We start from the raw sequence: 22,029 nt of genomic DNA on the forward strand, positions 1-22,029 counted from the left end.
CTGGATCAGAAATTACACGAGAAAAATGTATTTCATCCCTGGAAAAAAAATCGGAGGAACTGACGTCATTCGTGACGACACTTCCAACAAACAACAAATATGGCGGCCCCCATTGAGCCGTCTTATGTTGCTGATACTCAGCCGGCGAATGAACCTATTCAGATGGAGCTAGGGTCCGCCGATGATAGTGTACAAAGCACGGGCGACGTGCTGGTGAAACGGGATCCGGCAATCCCGCTACATTCCCCCCTGACCGGCACGCAGCCGCTTGTTTGGTCGCAGGATCACCGCCTCACAGTGTGCACTGCCAAGTCGTTGATAGTAATGGAGCTGGTTTGCGACATTCACAGCAGCAAAGAAGATCTGATACTGAATAGGACTTCAATTCCCGTCCCCGATAAGATTTACAAAATGCGGGTAATTATGCTCTACTTTGACCACTTTAAACACGAGGGAAACTAGCTCAAAGACGTCTACAAAGCTGGACTACAGTCAGCGGTAGCGAATGTACTCGGAAAAGTACAAACGTGCAAGCAATGAATTGTTGCTGCAAATTATATACCATCCTCGTTAATGTTGTTAATGCAGTGGTTATTTTGCCGTGAACGGCGCAGATTGGTCAATCGCCAAGAAGTTATTGGCCTGCCGTGAAACAGATATTTTACCGTGATTACAGTAGTTTAGCCGTGAAATTTTTATTTTAGCGCAATATGTAGGCTGCCGTGTTATTGCGGTTCAACAGGCTTTCAGAGTAGCTGTCTCCCGATTCCAGCTGTGGCCGTTAGGGCAATGTCAGTCCTGTAATTTTGTCTGCAGATTCGTCACAAGCCACATCGAAATTGTTCAACTGCACAACTGTTCAATTCTTCAATAAACACGTGACACAAAACGGCTTGTTTACGTTTTTTTTTTTTTTTAAAGGCCATGGATGTTGAATATCTTAACGTGTAGCGCAGGGGTGGGCACACTCGGTCCTCGAGGGCCGGAGTTCTGCAGGTTTTGGATGTTTTCATTCTCCAACAAAGCTGATATATGATCAGCTCATCAGCAAGCTCTGCATAAGCTTGCTAACGATCCTGTTGATTGGATTTAGCTGTGTTGCAGCAGGAAACCTCCAAAACCTGCAGGACGCCGGCCCTTGAGGACCGAGTTTGCCCACCACTGGTGTAGTGTCATTGTCTTCAATGCTCCCTGGTTCACGCTGTCTAAAAAATCCTCACTCAAAGAAATTCTACGGCTGACTTTACCACTCTCTAGTTACATCATGTGATCATCTGTGGATGAGAAGAAAAAAAACAGGCCAATTTCGACAGAGTAAGGAGAAACAATTGCACATATCAGGGTTCAAAAAGTAAGTTGGCATAAAAATAAATACACAAGTAAATTACAAAGATAGATTCTTGACAGGTAAATAAAATTTACTCATGTCAAACTTGCTTCCTGTTTTTGGATAACTTTTGTTATTTAATAATTTGTGTGTGTTTCTGTGTGTGTTAAACATATAGGTTGGACTCCCAAAAGAGCAGCTTAAGGCCATGAAGCACTTCACCGCACACTGTGACATGCCCACAAAGCAAGAGTTTCACTTGGACCGAGTGATGAATCCCTTCAGAGGAGAATTCAACGGAATTAAATACGCTAGTTGGTCGCCGTTAGGTTGCGATTCCAGCGGGCGCTGCTTGCTAGCGTGCCTAACTCTTGACCACAGACTCACCATCCATCACAGCAGCAAGCGTCTCGTATGGAGCACGCTGGTCGATCTCACCGAGAAGTACGGTGAGATACTCCAAAAACGAGAATACGCCAAGCAAGATGGAAATCTGCCCAAGGAAAACTTGTTGAATTTTGAGGAGCTGCAGCGGCGGTACCAAATGCAGACCCCTGTGAGGATGGAGTGGTCGAGCATTTACACGCTCAAACAGGCGCAGTCTGACAACACCTGCCTTAATGTGGAGATGGTCCTCCTCGCCATCCTGATGGAAAACGGCGACCTTGTTTTGTGGAAGTTTGTGTTGCCTTTTGAGAACGGCGCCGATGTTGTTTTTTATGACGCCATTGAGTCGGGTGTGAACAGTCCCTCTGGTTTGGCCTGGTGGGAGTATGAACACGCAGATCGGCGAATGAGCGGCTTGATCGTGGGAAGCCAATCGGGCCCCGTTAAGATCATGCCAGTCAGCTTGGCGGGGGTCAAGGGTTACTTCACCCTGCGACACCCCGTCATCCTCTGGAAGGAGTGCGACCGCATGGCTGTGGAGAACATCAAATGCGTCTCATTGGTCCACCCGCTTCACAAAACGAGCTGCAGCCTCATCGTGGCGTCTCGCGGTTGCTACGTCTTTTGGGGCTTGCTCATGATTTTGCCCGCCGGACTAAACGTGCACACTTCTCACATGGTGGGCCTCCACTCTCTCCCCGTGGCGTCGCTCGCTGTGAGCCAACACGGCGTTGTGTACACGTGCTCCACCGACGGGCGCATCAAAAAGCTGACGCCCACATTCACAGAAAGCACTTTGTCTTTCAAGCGAGAGGACATTTTGTGTCCCGAAAGTCTGACTGACCGGCGTCCGCACGGGATTGCCGTTAGCCACAATGAAGCTTATATTGCTCTGGTCAGCACGCAAGGTTTGCTTGACTCGTTCCACCCAGTTCTCAGGACCTACCACGTGCACTTTATCGCTTTAAAATCGCCAGAAACGGCAGCTGGGCTCCTGTTAAAATCCCCCACAGAGAACCTGTACAAGCAGGCTGACCTGCTGGACCTCGTGAGGTGGAACATCTTGAAAAACAAAAGCATTCCTCAGGCATTACAGCGGGAGCTCGATCAGAAGATCAGGGAGGTGGAATCTCCCTACTTCTGGCGCTTGAAACTATTTTTGGTTCGGTTTCTGCACCAGTCACTTCAGACGCCGCCAACTGACCACCACTGGAAACCTTCTGACAAATTCAGCAGCGTGCTCATGCAGGACGAAGAGGACGAGGACGGCGACATCGACAAGGAGTTGGATGGAGAGCGCAAACAGGCCGGCTGCAGCAAAGCAGCGAAGAAGGAGAATCCAGAGGAGCAGATGGAGCAGGTGCAGGCGTGGATCAATTTGGTGGAGAGCCACCTTGTGAGAGAGAACATTAAGAAGTTGCTTGGGGAGGTGTACCTCAACACCCAGAAAACACAGAAGACGTGCGTTCCTACTAGCGGTCTGGCTGAGCACCTCTTGAAGGACTCCGATGACAAAAATGCCGAGGTAACAAACCCTGATCGACTTATGCGAAATCGACGAAGCCTTTGTGCATTGCAGTGATTCTCTTTATCCCAATTTTATGAAAAACATTCTTGAATCCAAATATAATATCTTCTGCACTCCCTTCGTGATACTCGCTTCAGGAAGTGGCCTGTGTACTCCGTATTCTAGCATACTGGTGGGTATTCACTAGCCAGGTTTGTGCGCACGCCATGAAAAATAACTTTTATAAACAGAAACGGCACATGTTCTTGTAAATGCGGATAAAAAAAATGTAACAGAAATAAATTTATAGAACAGCGTCACGTATGATGGTCAAACTAAAATAGTTTTACATTTGAGGCATATTCTGCATGATTCTGGTCAATTCCAAATGAAATCCTACAATTCAAACTTTAAGGTACTACTCAAATAAAAATGGAATCAAACCGTTTCCATAAAAGTGCAGACAACTAATGTTTAATGTCATACAAGTCCAGTAGTGCTTTGAGATAAGAGTGACCCAATTTAGGAGTTTTTTTTAAATTATTTTTTTTAGATATGAGCCATCGATTTTTCTTTTGTCTTACGAGCACAAACTTCACACCAATAATGAGTTTGGTAGATTTATGTAATATAAATATTGTTCAAAAATGGCTTAAAGGGGAAGTCAACCCAACCCCCCAATTTTTTTTTGCAACGATTATATGCTCTATGCAGCCCCACTAGTCTAAATATGGCATTCCCGTTAATAGGTTAGCGGAATATGAGTTAAGCAGCAAAATCCAGCCGTTTTTATCCATCGCAGTGGATGGCCATTTTGTCACAGCGCAGCTTCAGAAAATAGGTGAGCTGTGATTGGTCGTTGCCTTAGACCCGAGCAACATTGATGTCATCTTTAGTCGACAACAAGAGGCAAAATGGCCACCCCCTAAAAAAGATAAAAATGGCTGGATTTTGCTTCAAAACTCATATTCTACAAATGTAATATCAGGACGTCATGTTAAGACTAGTGAGGTCACATATAACAAATTATTGTCAAGAAATGTTTAAGGTTGACTTTAACTTTAAAGGTAATTATTGCCGTGGCCGTGTTTTTTTTTTACCCTTTATGAAATGGATATTGGAACACAAATGGTGCAGCACATGTAGACAATATAACAGTACTTAATGAAAGGCTTATTTAATAGGGCTGGGAATATTTGACTGTCTCATGATTCGTTTCCGATTTTTGGGTCTGCGATGCGATTCAGAATCGATTATCGATTCAGAACGATTTTAGATTAAACCTTATTTGATTGACGATGATTTCTGCTTCAATTTATAAATATGCAAAGAATTGTCATGATCTACTCCAGTCTGACTCGCTAATGCTAATTAGCGCGCTACTCGTGGCTCTTTTACCACTCAAAAGAACGACTATTCATACAAAACGCTTCAGGAATGTATACAGAAAAGCATCTTAACATCCTACACTGCAAAACAACAACAACTTTTATTGGAATAACTTGATCATGACTTTTTGCATTTATGTGGCTACAACGTAACAGTGTATCAGAACGAACGGAACCACACTGCCCCTAAGTGGCCAAATCGTGTACAACATGAACAGTGCTCCCAATAAAGGCACACACAAACAAGGGCAAGACAGTATAAAATAATTGAAATAAAATCAATTTTGGGACATTTAAAATTGATTCAGAATTTGATTTTTTTGGCACACCCTTAGTATTTAACTCATTCAATACTAGCACAGCAAAAACGGATATTTGATGTCTTTAGCCGTCAATGGCAGTGAATGAGTTAACTCCACTGACTAGACTGTTCAAAACGTAAAAAAATGGCCACAAAGTCCCCTTTCATGTCAAAATTAACGAAATGTTCATATCACTCATGGGGTCTTGGATTAAATGTGCCTACATTTTAGGTCCTGATTGGCCACATCAAGAAAAAGATGAACAAGCAGACGTTCCCGGAGTGTTGCAGTTTGTGCCAAGAGGTGCTGCCCTTCACGGACCACAAACAAGCAGTGTGTGGAAACGGTCACGTATGGTTCAGGTAGGCACTGACCTGTCAGACACCCCGCACCCAAAGTGGAAACTTTTTTTTGATGCTGCCATCATGTTATACCCTATTTTGATATGTACAAATGCAACCCACTTGTTACGTGACATCCTAAACATCAGCTCTTGTATTTTTTCTCGTGATCTCATCCAGGTGCGTGTTGTCCTATCAGGCATGCCAGACCCTGACGTTCAGACGCTGCCTCTTGCAGGATAGCATCTCCGGAATCCCACAGCCTGACGGTTAGCTGCACTTCCCATCCTATTCCTGTTAGGTTTATAACTGCCTTTATTAACCCTGGAGAACCCACTGGGTCAAATGTGGCCCCTATAAATTCTGCTACTCAAATAACAAAGACTTTTTTTATTTTTACAAATTTAACTTCAAAAGTCCAGAGTGCCACTTCTGACCCCTGCATGGGGCCATCTAGTGGATAAATATTGCACTTACATGAGCCAGAGTGGTGGCTAAAATGCAACAAATAAAACAAAAAAATATATATTGTTCAATGTAGCTGTGTATTTGATTGATTATTTTCTTAAATTCTAAATAGTTTACTGACAGTTTTTGTTATTCAGATTTTTCGAAATGATACCCCTAAATCCCAAAGGGTCAAATTTGGCCCTAATCCTAAATTAGGGAATAAATTGAAAAAAAACATATTTTGGTGTTCAGTGAACTTATAGCAGTCATTTGATGTATAATTCCTAATTTTCCAAAGAAGAAAAGGGTTCTTGGGTTCTCCAGGGTTAATAGGAAAAACTGTCAAGTCTAGTTAAATAAGTAAGTCATCCAACTTTGCGAGAATGTTGTACGTACTTCCAAGTATGTTTGAATTTATTTGCGAGTAAGTTCGAACGTACTTTCTGTAAATATGTTCGAACATACTCGGCAGTCCAAAATGTTTACTCCACACTTCTATATAAAAATATCACAGACATGGATGAATGACCTGTTTATGATACTAATGGAAAAGTTTTGTTGGATTGTATTTAGTTGTATTGTAGTCCGTTCATATTGTTGATGTCTTTCCCTTAGACCCACAGTGGATAAAGAAGATACTCCAGACGTCGTGCGCACTCTGCGACTCGCCAATGATCTAGAGCTTAAACCCACCGCAAGCAACATCGGCACATTCCTGCAACCGCCTCAGTTTTACAATCACTGAATCGTGTCTCTTAATTATAACATGTTTATATTTATGTCTTAAAATTGGAAATAAAAGTCTTTGAAGATATGTTGACGCTTGTATATTTTCAGCAGCTGAGCCTGTAAATGAAGTTGCTGTGGCTTTGAATTAGTATTTTAATGAGGTAAAACTGGTGGACTCAAACTTTACACTTTTTTTCTGCCCCCCCCCCCCCCCAAAAAAAAATCAACCCAGGCACAGTGTTTGCACAAAGATGCAAAGGCAAGTTTGAAATGTGGTTATATCTGGAGGCTTTCATTATTCAGTAGAACTTGAGGGCACCATAAATAAGTTGCCTCGTTTCCCCCCCCCCACATTTCTTCTGTATTTCCAAACCTTTGGTGTAGTTTTATTGCAAGTAAGTGGAACTTACTTACCGCTAGACCTATTTTAGTAATTTTATACTTTTTCTTTCTTTTTTTGAGTGCAACAAATAATACATTCTGAATAAAACATAGTCTTGGCAAAAAAAAAAAAATAAATCTCAGCGTACCTACTTTAATTGGCAGCGTAAAACAATTTCCATGCTTTGGGAGGAGGAGGAGGGCGGCGGTGCTCAGTCATTCTCTCAGATGAGGACTTCCGCTAATGTAAACGCAGAATAGAAGAAACGGCGAGGCAGATGAGATGAGCAAGAGGCAGGAAGAAAGTGAAAAGTGTGCTTAAAAACCTGCCGTGCTCCCTCCCGTGGGAGCGGCTTGTAATGAGATTCAGCAGTAATGAGGGACAGAACATGGTGCCAGATGTGATTCTAATTCTAATCAAGTAGAGGAGGGTGGTGGCGAGGGCGTGTGAGCATATTGTTAAATACAATTTAAGTCGTTTTTTTTTTTCAAATTTGGAGGGAATAAGGGTTTAGGGAAATGGAAACCCTCTATTGGGCCTATTTCTTTGTGATGTGGTGTGTCGCTATCTTGGGATCAAAGAGGAAGGCGGGCCTGTAGGACGCCTGGCAGAGATGGGGTAATATTGGTGCTTCTGACCTAGTGGTAGATTTTCACTTAATCTGCGTACATTTGGATGGTAATCTTCAATTTTTTTTATTTCGATTAACCTCACTTGCAGGTGAGATTGAGCCTTTTAGGCAGGGTGCACCGTGGTCTGGTCACCAGCCAATCACAGGGCACATTGAGACTAACTACCCTTTACATTCACATTTGCAATTTAGGACAATTTAGAATTCAACCTAAGATGATTTTTTATTTTTATTTTTATGTGGGAGGACGCTGGAGTAAAACCACACATGCACAGAGTGAACTCCACACAGGAATGGGGGAACCTATAAACTCCCAACTTCAGAACTTTGAGACAAATGTACTTGTGTTTGTAATTTTTAATCACATACTCTAAAAACAGTTGGGTCAAAAGTTACCCAATTATGGATCAAAAATGGACCGATTCACTTTATAGATCAATCTGACCCAACTTTCTGTGTTGTTTTATATAAAACCAATATTTATGAGTTGTTTTACGCTGAAAGACCCATTTCTTGACTGAAAGTTATTGATCCAAATCGGTCAATTTTTGACCCATAGTTGGGTTATTTTTTGCGCAACTGTTTTTAGAGTGCAGAGAAATTAATGCAATGTTTCACAATGTTAAAAAAAAGTGGAACAATAAATTCTTCTTTTGCACTTTTCCATCCATGGATGGATTGTTGATTAGCTGATTAGGGGCAATGCTTCACAATTAATTTTTAAGTGGAGCGTCACTGTCACCTACTGTAGTGGATGTGCAATTACACCTTAGTTTAGTATGATTAAAGGTTAGTTCTCATTCATTATGTTTACTTGTGCAGGAACCAACTAAGCATTATCCCACTGTAAATTACTTGGATAATGTGGAATTAAAACACAAACATTTGAAGCCCTTTAATAGTGTAGTGGCCAATGGAAAACCCAAATTCACCATTACAAAATTTTTAATAAGACAGAATTATTTTAAATATAGATTATTAGGTAGTAATTGGCCTACTTTAAAGTGATTTCCTATATGTTTTACTTTTTCAAATTAAACTACTGAAATAAACTTTTCCATAATATTGTAATTTATTGAGATTCACCTGTCGATTATTTATGCACAGCTGGTGTGGAATCATTCCCCACTCAATGCCCCGTTCAGCTGCCCTTTATTTGAATGGTGATCCACTATGGAGGATCTAGTCTGCCTTCCAATTGATATCAAATCCAGCTGTGACCCTGAAGAGGATTAACAGTAAAACTGGTGGATGTTTCTTCACCAAAATCTGCACAAAACAATTCAAAATATGACATCATCACATTTGGGTCAATTTGTGTTCGTCTATGCGTTTGGATGTGATGTTGAGATTCCTGTCACGGATCTGTCGAGGCAGACAGAGAGTGGCTGTTTTTGGTTGATCCTCCTCCTGCTTCCACAATAAACTGCCAAAGAGCATCTCCACCAGTAATTACCTGCTTCTCCTCCCATCTCCCCCACCGTCTTCCTCTCCCAAGGCTTCAAACAGGGTTTTTTGTTCTCTTTGCATACAATATTTATAGCCTTTATGTTAGTGTCAGGATGGTGAAGATCACTGACGGAACCTTTTCACACCTTAATTCCATGTGATATTCCTTTTGTTTAGACTTGATTTGAAACATGATCCTCCCCGCTTTATCGTCTCAAGAGTATCAGTTCATTCCGTCTCTTTCAGTTGATGCTGTAAAAGCACAGCCTGCATCACCTGATGTGATAATGATGCTTTTCAGTGTTCACAAGGGTCTGGTAAAGAAAAATGGTAACCAGCTGCCATGAAATACAGTACATTCGATTTCTACATGTTGGAGTAAAGATGCAGTTGACAACAGGTACTACACATGATTCAGTTAAAAAAGTTGTAATATTTACTTGAAAACACCTAGAGACGGGTTTTCACTCAAGAATTTAAAGTACATTTTACAAGGAGAGTTTTGAGTACATTTTACTTCAGCATTGAGGAACGATCAACTCCATGATCTTCAGCTTGAGAGACAGCCACTCTACCACCTGAGTCATGCCACTCTTGCTGTTTGCGACTATACTGCATCGCTGGTGTGTCCAAAATGAGACAAAAAAAAAACGGGTCTTGGAGGTACAAGGATTGCGCCTGATACCATCAATATACTAACACACAGCAGGAATGGCGTGGCTCACGTGGTAGAGTGGCTGTGTGGTATAGGTTGTGGGTTCATTCCTCAAGCCTTAAGTAGTTTTTTTAATTATTTTTTTTTATAAACTGGTCAAATGCCCTCAAAACTCTCCTTGTAAAATTTATTTAGAATTTCTGAGTGAAAAAAACATTACTAGATTTTTCAAGTGTGTTTGCCACATCTGCTACTTCAATCCTATAAATTTCCAATCTGTCGTACTTCAAGAATGTTTTTGTTTTTTTAACCCTGGAGAACCCAATAACCTTTTTCTTCTTTGGAAAATTATGAATTATACATTAAATGACTGCTATAAGTTCACTGAACATCAAAATATGTTTTTTTCAATTTTAACCCTTTTTTTTAACTAGCTCAGAGTTGCTAATTTATCAAAATATATATATATAAAACATACTCCTAGGCATTCTGCAACATGATATGTGATATGATACAATTTTACCATCTGCTGGTTTGCTGAGAAGATGGTTTTGTTTGGATTGATTTCCAGCTCAACAAAACAGCATGTTGGCAGCCATCTTGTCACCACCACTCTGGCTCATGTAAGTGCAATATTCATCCACTAGATGGCCCCATGCAGGGGTCAGAAGTGGCACTCTGGACTTTTGAAGTTAAATTTGTAAAAAAAAAAAAAAGGTCTGTTATTTGAGTAGCAGAATTTATAGGGGTCAAATTTGACCCCCGTGGGTTCTCCAGGGTTAAACTGTCAAAACCATTCATCAGTTTTCTATTACTTATGTGGGGTTGGGTCCATATGTCCCTCATACAGCATGACTCCTTCTTGTGACTGCTTCCAAGTCACACAAAACCCCCCACAGCAATTTGTCTCAAGTTTGATGAATTATACTGGGTTTGAGAAGTTCATTTGCATATACGCAGAGAATGAACAAAACTAACTACACAGCAAATTTCAGTTTTAAGTGGACGCAGACTTTGGTGCACCAGGTGAGTAGATCAGCTGAACAATAGGAGCTGTCTTTAAGGTTGTGGTGTGATATTAGACACACATACACACCCAGTGCGTCAGTGTTAATGAAGTCAATATGCGAGGTTGTCTTCTGCACCGCGGCGCCGAACGGTTGAACATGGGTGTCTAACTGGTTGACTTTTCTGCTCTGCCATCCCCGGGGAAGGGGAGGGAAGGCGGTCAGTGACCCGAGAAGGGCTGAGGGGGCGCTTGTGTGTCCCATCATTAGAGTCCCGATTTGTCCATGGCTTGGAGAGCACTGAAGTGGAACTAATACTGAACAGCAGAAAGGACATGGAGAGGGAGGGCCACTTTTTACTGCTACATTAATTAAGCTCACTCTCAACATGCTCCCTGTCTCCTCTTCTGCTATAATTAAGTGGGGGGTACGGCTGCCTTAACCTCTGTGATGTTTAACAAACCCTCAATTTAGGAAGCACTATTTACTCAAGTAGGCCTAGCATGTTTAAGAGGGTGTTTTTGCTTGATTTTTTTATACATTTTACAATTTACATTTCATATAATTTTATGACTATTTAGAACCAACATGCAAATGTTAATGTAGGATCAAAATGCTAAATGTTTTAACCCCACATAATAGCATGGTCAATTCTCATCATCCATAAACAAACAAAATGCAGAATATGGCTGCTTCGCCATGCTTACTGCTTGTGAAACATTCGACTTTAGAGACACATTTAGACAAATACAATTGTTAACAAAAAAGTAATGATGGCGCTGGGCCACCTTGAATTTAGCAGTGTTACTAACATGACCTCCTTATTTGGTGTTTCACCTCAACCGCAGCATCGCTTGGCATTCAAATGCACTGCACTTTACTGTTTAATTTATACTCACTATTTGATATTAATTTTGATTTTAAATTTGATCTGTTATTAATAGTACTGTATACAAATATTAATAATGAGATGCAGGGTCAATTTTGTATATCATCGCTGCTATGTCAAAAACACTTATGTCAATTTTTTGTAATTTATGATTTTTTTTTTTTGTATTTGGGTTGAATGCAGAAAAAAAGAAAAAAATGGACATAAGTGTTTTTCACATAGCAGCGACGATATGTAATAATGTGATGAGGTGATTAATTATGCATTCCCTGTATACGATTTCCGATGGCCTATGAGAGAAACCATAACATCCATGTAGCCAGCAATAAAAATGAGTTTGACACCCACGCAGTCAAAATCATGTCAATCTCCCCCGAGTGAAAGGCGAGAATACAAATATTGTCTTAAAATGGGCATAATGGGTCCTCTTTAAATCACTAACAGGAATAAATACTTAACAGTTTATTCTGAAAGTCTAAATCAAGGTCTTAGTGCTTTTTGTTTGAAGTGGCTCTGAGAGGGATTGATGGACAGTTATATCTTCATTGCATATGGATGGTAAAAGTTTATTTTTTTTTAAATGTTTTTCAACCTTAAGATAGATGAGAGGGATATGAGAACAAAAAGCCCTTTTGCAAGTCTACCAGAATGCGACTAAGCACGTCTTAAGTGAAACACACTTCTCAGCAGGCCTGCAAGACATCACATGACGTGCAACGCGAACGCGGCGGATGATGGATGTCTGTCTCCATCAGCGCCGCGCCGTCAAGTGACAGCTCCCGGTGACGGTGACAAGTGAGGTTCCAGTCGAGACAGATTGCCTTCAGGTGGCTCACTTTTCAAAATCTCGCCGAGAACGTGCTGCGCTTAACTTTCCTTTTGAAGGCGGAAGGGCTCTCGGTGTCTTTTTTTTTTCTTCTTCTTCTTATATGCCACATTTCAGCAGGAAGAAAAAGTGGAGAGCGAGGGTGGGGAAATGGCTCATTTGAGAGTTTGCTTTAATATCTGTCTTTCGGAGATCAGAGTCATATTCTCACACCTCATATTTCAAAACGTCTATCACAGGCCATGTAAAATTCCCTTAAAAGTGCATTATGCAACATAATAGTAGTTTTGAGTGACATTTACCTGCCAAGGAGGGGGGTACCTGCTGCCTTTAGCTAAAAGGATTTCATCACGCAGGAGACCTCAGTTGTCGCTGTTGACGGAAATTAGAAATGAATGTGCCTCTCTCGTGGATAAATGCATTTTAACAAGTTAAAGCTGCTAAAAAGCAACTGTATTATTTTGTGGTGGAGTTCTAGTGACTGTTTAAGCAGTTGATCTGCATAAATCTCCTGCCTTCCTCTGTGTGTCTACTTGGGGAGGAGAAATTATTTCAGAGCCCGGTTATGCAGAATTTGAAATGAGTATTTTTGTTAGGGGGGGAAGAAGTGAAAGAAGAAGAAGAAGAAGAAAATACCGGTAATAACTATGTGCAAAACCATTAGAATGCATATTTATGTTGCTTGTTATGAAATATTCATTAAGTTGGTATAAAAAAAGAACAGCCAATTGGGGCTGCGGAGGGGAAATGTGTGTTTATTTGCGTGTTTGTGTAAAACGAGGGCGATGGGGCACTCATCACCTCTTGCGCAGGGGTACTGACATCATCCTCAGATTGAATATCTGACACGCCTTGTTTTGTTTCCTTCCACCCCTTGCTAATTTTCTCACCTTAAGTCTCTCCTTCCATTCCTCGCCTTCCCTACATTTCATTCCCTCACTTCCCAAATTAAGAAATTAATGAGGGATAGGTTCTTTACCAACTGCCCCTGCAATGTTTACCACTGATGAAATTATAATGTAGGCCCTGCTGTATTATTTATAAGCCAATTAGGCGAAGTGTTACTTGATTTGATGGGGAGACGACACACAGTGTACATTTAACTAATGGAGACCAAGAGAGTAAAGGGAAGGAGGGGTGGGAGGACAGCTGAGGCGGCCTATTCCGCACATTGCTCTAGGATTACGTGGCTAATTGCCCTGCTTTATCTGTCTGTCATGGATAGCCATGCATATTTTAGCGATCCCAAACACTTTGATTGTTTGCACTCGTGTTGGGGCTGTAACAAGTAGAGCAGAGGCCAGAGTGGAGTGTAGTTAAAAACTGGCAGCAGGGGATACAGGGAGAGGGTGCAGGCTGGTGGTGGAGAAGGAGGGGGGGAGGAAGGCGGGGGTTCTGAAACTCAGATACAGTGACAGGTGGCGGAAAAAGTTTTGAGAAAGAGCAAAGGTGTGTCGAGGTGGGAAAATACAGTCGAAAACAAGGGGGGTGCCTCATACAGACGTTTGCAATTAGAAGGCAGCTCCAACAACAATTAATTATACTGTCTGTCGCCCAGCATGTCCTTATACTGTTGAGAAGTCTAATTCTGAATTCTTATTTGCACGACACTGAGCCAAAGTACATGTCGGTAAACACAATCTGTTTCCAAACACTGGTCAACTATCAACTGGTTCAACATTTTTGTCAATTCGGGTCACAGATCCAAAGTGAAGGATCAGACAAAAGATGGTGCAGAACACCTGAAAATGAACAAAAACAGACCTGGAGTGCCTGACAATGTCGGTCCCACTACTCATGGGCTCACCACCTGCGGGAGGGGCCAAGCTGGTGTAGTGTCAAGCAGGTGTGGGCATACTTAAGGACTTTATACCAAATGCAATCATTTTCAAATTCAGTTCTCTTATAATCCATCCATTTATCGATGTCAACCCACTTTAGTCATAAGTCACAGGTACTTTCCTACGTTGCAACGTATTTCCAATTCTGAGGTCATTGTGTTTGTGTTTTCTCCTTCGCAATCACTAGTCAGGTTTCCATACTTCCATACATAATTGTTTTGAATTTTTTAAGCGAATTTACTGAAAATGTGCAAAACGGACATGCGACCTATGCCTGTTTCCATCTGTTATTCTTCGGCAACTATTGAGAGGGGACTTGATATACACCATAGAGATGGGATCCACCAGTAACTTAAAAGAAGAAGAATTAGAAAAACAGGAAGCGACTGCGCCGTGCGATGACGTCGTATGAGTTTGCTTTTGTAATTCTTGATCAACCGTAGCGTTTCTTTGCTGTTTTCCATCTAAAATTGCATTAATATTCGCTTCTTTAATTAATTCCAAAAAGATTTCAGTTTTGTCTCCCTCCCCAAACGTACCTTACATTATCATGCGCCTTTGCTTTGTGACTACAAACGTGTGACGGAATATCCGGTTAAAACCTGCGACGTGTATCCGGTCTTGTCAGCGTTTATTCGCAAAACCTGTTTCCATAGCCAACATTCGCATTTTCCTTTTTTCTATACGCTTCAAAATCCACCCCTTCCAAGCGTAAAAACTTGTTTGTGAAATTTGAATTTTCCATTCAGTTTTATTTTCGCAAAAATGGGTGGATGGAAACCAAACTACTGTTGCCATAAAAGCCAATATAAATACAAACATCAAAGAAAAAGGCTCTCACGTGACCTCTGTTGACATTTAACATTTTCAATTTATATTTTTACTGTTTTTGAATTTACTTATAGGTATATAGATGCCATATAACTATGTGTAGTTAAATGAATAACACTGTGATAATGATTTTGTGAAATATATTGGAACCTCTCACTCCCTGCCAGCTCTTGAGATAAGAATGTGTATGTTTTAAAAGTTGTCAAGTTCTCATGTCATTAGTCATTTGGTCGTAAAAACTGAAGGTCCAAGGTCAAAGCCTGTCTACATCATTTCTCCGAGGCTGGTGGGGAGCTGAGGTAATCATATCAGTATCATGTGTCTGCTTATTAAGAACACTAATTCTTTGTCAAGTCTAAGGGGGGGGGGGGGGGGGGGGGAATCTTTTGTACTAGTATAAAGCGACTGTGTGTGTTCCATATTCGACACACTGGAAGCTTAACATCACCTTTCGAATGTAAGCTTTTTTCCTGTGTCTTAAGAGCTCTTAATAAAATCCTTGCAAGGGAAACTTTTTCATGAGATCTCAATTCTGATTTATTTGAACACGCAAAAGATTACACTTAATAAAGTAATCAAATAATGCCTTCACCTCATACATGATAGTAGTTTGAACTCTAGGTTATTGTTTGACTTCAGAGTTGGATAACACTTTTTTTTTCTTTTGCAAGACCACCAGGGGGTTCTACTGTAGTGACATTCAAGCAGACAACATACCATAAGGTACATCAAGGACATTGTGCTCCATTAACTTGTGATATCTATTCACTGACTGATATGTATTGTACGCAATGTACTCCATCTGGAGCAAAACTGTCTGTGGTATATTCAGAGGTCCTCGTTTTGCTGAGGGGAAACTTGACAAATTAAACACTGCTAGAAGTGTATTTTCATCCGTCAATGAAATTGTTAATCAAATCGTCAATTCTTCAATGACGGAATGCCCATTTTGCTGATGAATGACAGAAACATTGACGGATGTCCGCTTCGAATGACGGAAACGTTGACGTACGGCCATTTCGCTGGGGAATGACGGATTGTGAACATTTGTGGACAAAGTCGATATGCTTGTTAGAACACCCCTCAAAATAGGCCAACTGCACATGCCATAACACCTTTAATATAGTTAGATGGTTACATGGAGTTGATAAACTGACCGACAAATCTTTTCCATTTGGTTCTTATAGGGTGTGCCCCCTGACAGAGTACACAGATCCCAGAGCAACTCTGACTGATGAGCTCTTTGAAAGATGATCAGACACTCATACTACGAAGGGGAAACTGGAGCAAAGGGATCCTTAATTATCTGATGAAGGGAAGCTTATCTGAATGGTTTCTTTTTCTCTCCCCTTTTTATCCTGCTGGATCGTGTGGCAGATCTTTACATAACAAAAGAGCAACCCGGCTGACCTGCTTTATCCAAAACATCCTTGAGAGTCGCATACACTGTATTTCAGGCTTTTGTTGTTGCTGTAAGTTTAGCTCGACTTAAGTTGTGATCTCTGGAAAAAAAAAAAGTGATGAAGTGTCCATACTAAGGAATATTAGTGCATGTACTTGTCTTCTCCATTCCAAGAGTATGTAATTAATTCCCAGCTAAAAGTATTAGTACACGGCTTTGTGCTGTGATTTATTTAAAGGGTCGTACAAGGAAAGATTAGCTCAATTTCCTCCTTTTAGGAAATAGGTAATAATATCCTATGCCAAGCCTTCTTCTCCGTTCCTATCAACACACACTTCGATTAAAAGCGCACACATAAACCAGGAGCTCTTGCACGACGTCGTCACCATGTTAACTTATTAATCCCTGTTAAAGCCCATGTAAGGGGATAGCTCTTAATTAATATAGCTGTCGGGTAAATGGTTGCTGCCGGACCATTGCCACCATCCATCAGTAACATAATCTCGGGATTGTTTTCATGCCAGGCCTCGGGCTCAATTAAGATAATGCCATGCAAACGAGGTCTCTCGCCATTAGCCTCATCAAGAGGGGCTGTTAATGGAGTAATCGGGCCACTCCAAGAACAATTACTGTGGCATCTCCTCACGACTGATGAGTAATCGGTGCAAGCATGACTGAGGAGTCGCAGGGTGAGATGGCCAGGCAGTGAGTTGGGCCCACATGCTGACCCTGGAGGTGGGACAGCAGCAGCTGGGGGGCTCAGCAGCCAAGTCTGCACACTGTATCATGTCTGGTGGAGGCAGAAATTAACATTTGAGGCACGTATAGCATCCTCCTCTCTATCAACTGTCTCTTAGGTCTTCCTCTAGCTGCCTTGTCTGGCAGCTCTATCGTCATCATCCTTCTATCAATATACTCATTTAGGAAGTGACCCGGAAGTGACCTGATTTCAACAGGAAGTGACCTGTTTCAACAGGAAGTGACTTGATTTCAACAGGAAGTGGCTTAATATTTTTTTTTCTCATATAACTTTATTAAACCGTTTTATGGGAATACACAAACAAATTGTGAACACACACGTTATTAATACAGAAAAAATAAAACAAACAAACAAATCAAAACATAAAAGCTAGGGGTCACATTTAAATAAAAAACTTTTTTTTTTAAAAAAGAGCATAAAGCCAAAGTTCTCATCACTTTCTTGTTGACAGGCCTAATATCAACAGCAAATGACCTGATTTCAACAAGAAGTGACCCGGAAGTGACCTAATATCAACAGGAAGAGACATGATTTCAACAGGAAGTAAGATAAGATAAGATAAGATCCACTGATTGTCACACCCATCTAAGTGGGGCGAAATTTGTTCTCCACATTTGACCCATCCCCTGAGGGAGCGGTGAGCAGCAGCAGCGCCGCGCTTGGGAATCATGTGGTGATCTAACCTCCCAATTCCAACCCTTAATGCTGAGTGTCAAGCAGAGTGGCAATCGGTCCCATTTTTATAGTCTTTGGTATGACCCAGCCGGGAATTGAACCCACGACCTCCCAGTCTCAGGGCGGACATTCCAACCACTCGTCCACTGAGCTGGTAAGTGACCTGTTTTCAACAGGAAGTGACATGATTTCAACAGGAAGTGACCCGGAAATGGACCAATCACAACAGGAAGTGGTCTGATTTCAACAGGAAGTGACCCGGAAATGGACCAATCACAACAGGAAGTGGTCTGATTTCAACAGGAAGTGACCTTTTTACAACAGGAAGTGACCTTATTTCAACAGGAAGTGGCCTAAAATCAACAGGAAGTGACCAGATTTCAACAGAAAATGACCTGGTTTCAATAGGAAGTGACCCAGAAGTGACCTGATTTCAACAGGAAGTGACCAGAATTATATGTATGTAAGCTTATGAGCAACACTGTACGATGAGAAAAAGTCTTCATGCCCATGAAATCCAAAATAATGTGGCAATTGTTTAGATATTTTTTTCACTAATAATTAATTCACTAATAATAAGTGACCTGTTTTGAACAGGGAGTGACATGATTTCAACAGGAAGTGACCCGGAAATGGACCAATCACAACAGGAAGTGGTCTGATTTCAACAGGAAGTGACCTAATTTCAACAGGAAGTGGCCCAGAAGTGGCCTAAAATCAACAGGAAGTGACCAGATTTCAACAGGAAATGACCTGGTTTCAACAGGAAGTGACCCAGAAGTGACCTGATTTCAACAGGAAGTGACCAGAATTATATGTATGTAAGCTTATGAGCAACACTGTACGGTGAGAAAAAGTCTTCATGCCCATGAAATCCAAAATAATGTGGCAATTGTTTCGATATTTTTTTAGAGGTTGAAGTTGACATGAGTAGAGATGTGCATGTGAATTTTGGCGACAATTCACAACACGTTTGTGTCATTAAGCGACGTTTAGCTTTTGTACATTTACAGTTATGCTCATAAGGGAGTATGTAAACTTTCAAATCGCATTGTACTGAAAATGAAAACACAAAAAAGAACCAAATTACACAGCTGCTTGATTCAACTACACGACAGTAGAAATGGTGTGCTCTAGCACTGTGAGCCTGCCATCAAGATTTCCAGGAGATTTTATCTATGCTGAGTCACAGTCCCACACATTTTCTGTCACACTTCATTTGTTGTTGATTTGCAATTGTTTTCCACACTCGGGAGCAGAGACCAAAGCCACAGCTCCACAATGCACTGAACCTTCCTGTCTGTTGTCTGCCCACACCTCCAGCTACAGGATTCACACCTTCGCACACATCCACCGTAGGCAGGCTCGCATGAGCTTTAATGATCCCTCTGACACACATTGGGGCACATCATTCCGCAGCACACCACAACTTTGCAGCAGCTCAGGGCCCCTAAACCTCATTGCCAAGATGTTTTCCTCCGTGTGTGTGTATGTGTGTGTGGTAGTGGCCATGGAGCGGAAGAGTGGGCCGCTCCTTGGGAATTTTAAGAGTCAAGCCCCTCTAAATCTTCTTGTTTCAACTTCAGAAAATCAATAGGATAAATATCCTGTTTGCCTCTCTTGTACTTAGCAGCACCTCCAGCTCGCTCTGGTAAGCAGAGCAGAGAATCTCGCTCTAACCTCAGGCTATGTTTAAAATAATCCACCCCCCACCTTTTTTAAAGCTCAGAACGACCAAGGAACTCAGGTGCATGTCTTTTTTTTTTCATCCCCAAGCAAGAATCAGGCTTGTGTAAACATTTGCCACGTGATAGGTCCAGGAACGCCACTGGCTAAGCCTTGCGATCGACCTGCTCCTTGTGTGATTAGGCTGCTGAAGCTGAGCACAACCCAGACACAGATCGAAGAAGGTACACTCTCAATATGGATGTGAGCTGCGCCGGCCACGTCCTGCTGCTTTCATTGATTTTTTTTTTTCTTGCCCTCAATTATATAATAGAATCACTGTTCTGGATTTGAACTCAAATCACAGTTTTGTGAGCATGCCCTATAAATCAAGAACGCTTTTTGACTGATATGAAATGGAGGTTTCATCGACTGCTTTGGCAGCCCCTCTGGAGAGATGTGCGTTGCGACGGCATGCTCGAAGTGTGTGTCTTGTTTTATCTTTTATTGTTCCAGGTGATTGACCCTAAGACAAAGCAGCATTTCTTTCTCAAGATGGCACAACTATATGTGAAGAATAAATAAACTTGCTATTACTTTACTCCATACACAGCTGACTCTTCTAATTGGAAGTCATCCATTGGCAACAACTGACCCCCAAATGTCTTTGTTCAGCCAGGATTATCAATAGGAAATCTGTTTTTATTTGGATTTACAGTACTCAGCATAAGTAAGTACACCCCAACAGGTTTGTAAGAACACCTTTAGTTTCCTTTCAGAATCAGGATTATTTTTATGGGATACTATACTACAAAATACTCCCACAAATGTAGGCCATTGATAGTAAAAAAGATTTTTAAAAAAATAATAATTTGTTAAAGAACATTTTGCACAACTAAGTAGACCCCGAGAAAAAGACAGACAAATGGTTAATTCCAGGCCGAGAAGACATGTTGCTATCCATAAAAGTTCATCTATCCATAGAAAATACTAGATGCAGTCGTTTTTGTTGTGGGATGCATTTTGTTTTTTTGCATTAGTTAATTTGAATAAACTGAATATTTTTTTATGCATTCTCTTACCAACATTACTTTCATGTTGTGAGTTAAGCGCATATTCAATAGAAAATATTTTGTATTTTTTTTTTTAGAAATTGTTCTTATGTTCATTGAATTTTTTCAAAGGGGGTGTACTCATATATGCTGAGCATTATAATTTCTGCTGGACACGCTTGTCACTATAACACTAAGGACTATTACTTTTAGTCTAGATTTTAGCCCATTTAAATAGGGTGACCATGTTTATCACCATTTTCACTTATTATTACACTTTTACTTGTAGATCTCAGGTGAGATCTCGGCAAATCCATCTAAGAAAGCGAAAAAAAAAGATGGACCTGACACACCATAAAGACAATCTGACAAAGCAAAGTGTGTAAAAAAATTTGAGCTGTCAAACGATTAAAGTTTTTTAATCAAATTAATCACATCTTAGAATTTTGATTAAACACAATTACTGGTAATCACTTAATTAAAAAGGCTTTTTGTCAACATTTTGTGTCCGCCAAATTTAAAGAGCACCTGTTAAGTGTTAATTCTTTTGACATTTAATGTTATAAAGACGTCTTCAAAAAAATTGTATCCACTGCACACGCTCTTCCTTCTCTTTTTATGATCCGTTAATAATTACCGGCAATATTTAAAATGGAAATAAAATGACCCCGATAGTTTGACATGAACGAATATTCTGAATGTCATACGCAAACATTTATTAAATGCTTTACTTTAATGCATGCAGTTATTTTGTTTATTACTCAAACAACCTGTGCTACCTTTAACGTAACCATCATCTGTCAGCACAAGGATCATCTGTGGTCAAAATTAATGGTGTGATTAATCTTAATATATGATTAATGCGATAATTTCTATATTTATATATTAATTTATATATATATATGCAGACTATATTTGTAATACGCAATCATTCTCAAACGTGTGTCATTGTGCCACCCCCTAGTCCATTTAATGTGGACAATGTTATCTCTGACAGCTTGACTGTCTGCATGTCATTGTAACCTGAAGTATTTCATGCCCTGCAGACCTGGTAAATTGACCCATGGCACTCTGCTCATACTAACATCAACCTAATTTTCAATCATCCAATGATTGCTGCAAACGAGAGCGCCGTCATTATCGGAGTGCCATCAGACACCTGGAGGACGAGCACGGTGACGCGGCGGTGGCAGAGGATGTCTGAAGGAGGGACGTTCACTTTGATGGGAGGGAGGGTAACCTGAGCCGTGATGCTAATCTGGCTACGCTCTGACATTTTGGGGGATAATTGTAGCGTCGGCTGAGCTCAGGTGAGATGCGGGCGATCCTCGGGAGATAAGCCCTGTCGTTCACGTCGGTTTGCTCTTCTTCCTCTCACATGTCCTGCCCCCGCTGCTTAGTATTAATCGCTTTTTCCGCTCCTATATCCTTCCCTTACTGCATATGAATATTCCCCGGAACGCCTGACATACTCACAGTGAAATGCGGTGGGGAAGGGTCGTGGGCGCAACTTTAGCTGGAGTAATGAGGCCT

General features: G+C 41.0%; 1 protein-coding gene across 2 annotated transcripts; it reads left to right on the forward strand.

Annotated features, from left to right (window-relative positions):
- The first annotated feature begins 79 nt into the window (after nucleotides 1–79).
- On the forward strand, nucleotides 80–6,516 carry gtf3c4 (general transcription factor IIIC, polypeptide 4). 2 transcript variants are annotated; one of them, XM_077543130.1, is made up of 5 exons: nucleotides 80–417; nucleotides 1,506–3,239; nucleotides 5,143–5,273; nucleotides 5,433–5,521; nucleotides 6,318–6,516. In XM_077543130.1, the coding sequence occupies exons 1-5, from the start codon at nucleotides 100–102 to the stop codon at nucleotides 6,380–6,382; spliced, it is 2,337 nt and encodes a 778-aa protein (XP_077399256.1). In that variant the 5' UTR covers nucleotides 80–99; the 3' UTR covers nucleotides 6,383–6,516. The 2 variants fall into 2 exon arrangements, with proteins under 2 accessions (XP_077399256.1, XP_077399257.1); XM_077543131.1 differs by lacking the exon at nucleotides 80–417 and adding an exon at nucleotides 1,241–1,351.
- The last annotated feature ends 15,513 nt before the right edge of the window (nucleotides 6,517–22,029 follow it).

Source organism: Vanacampus margaritifer, chromosome 14 (genome assembly GCF_051991255.1).
Source record: "Vanacampus margaritifer isolate UIUO_Vmar chromosome 14, RoL_Vmar_1.0, whole genome shotgun sequence".
Taxonomy (NCBI): domain Eukaryota; kingdom Metazoa; phylum Chordata; class Actinopteri; order Syngnathiformes; family Syngnathidae; genus Vanacampus; species Vanacampus margaritifer.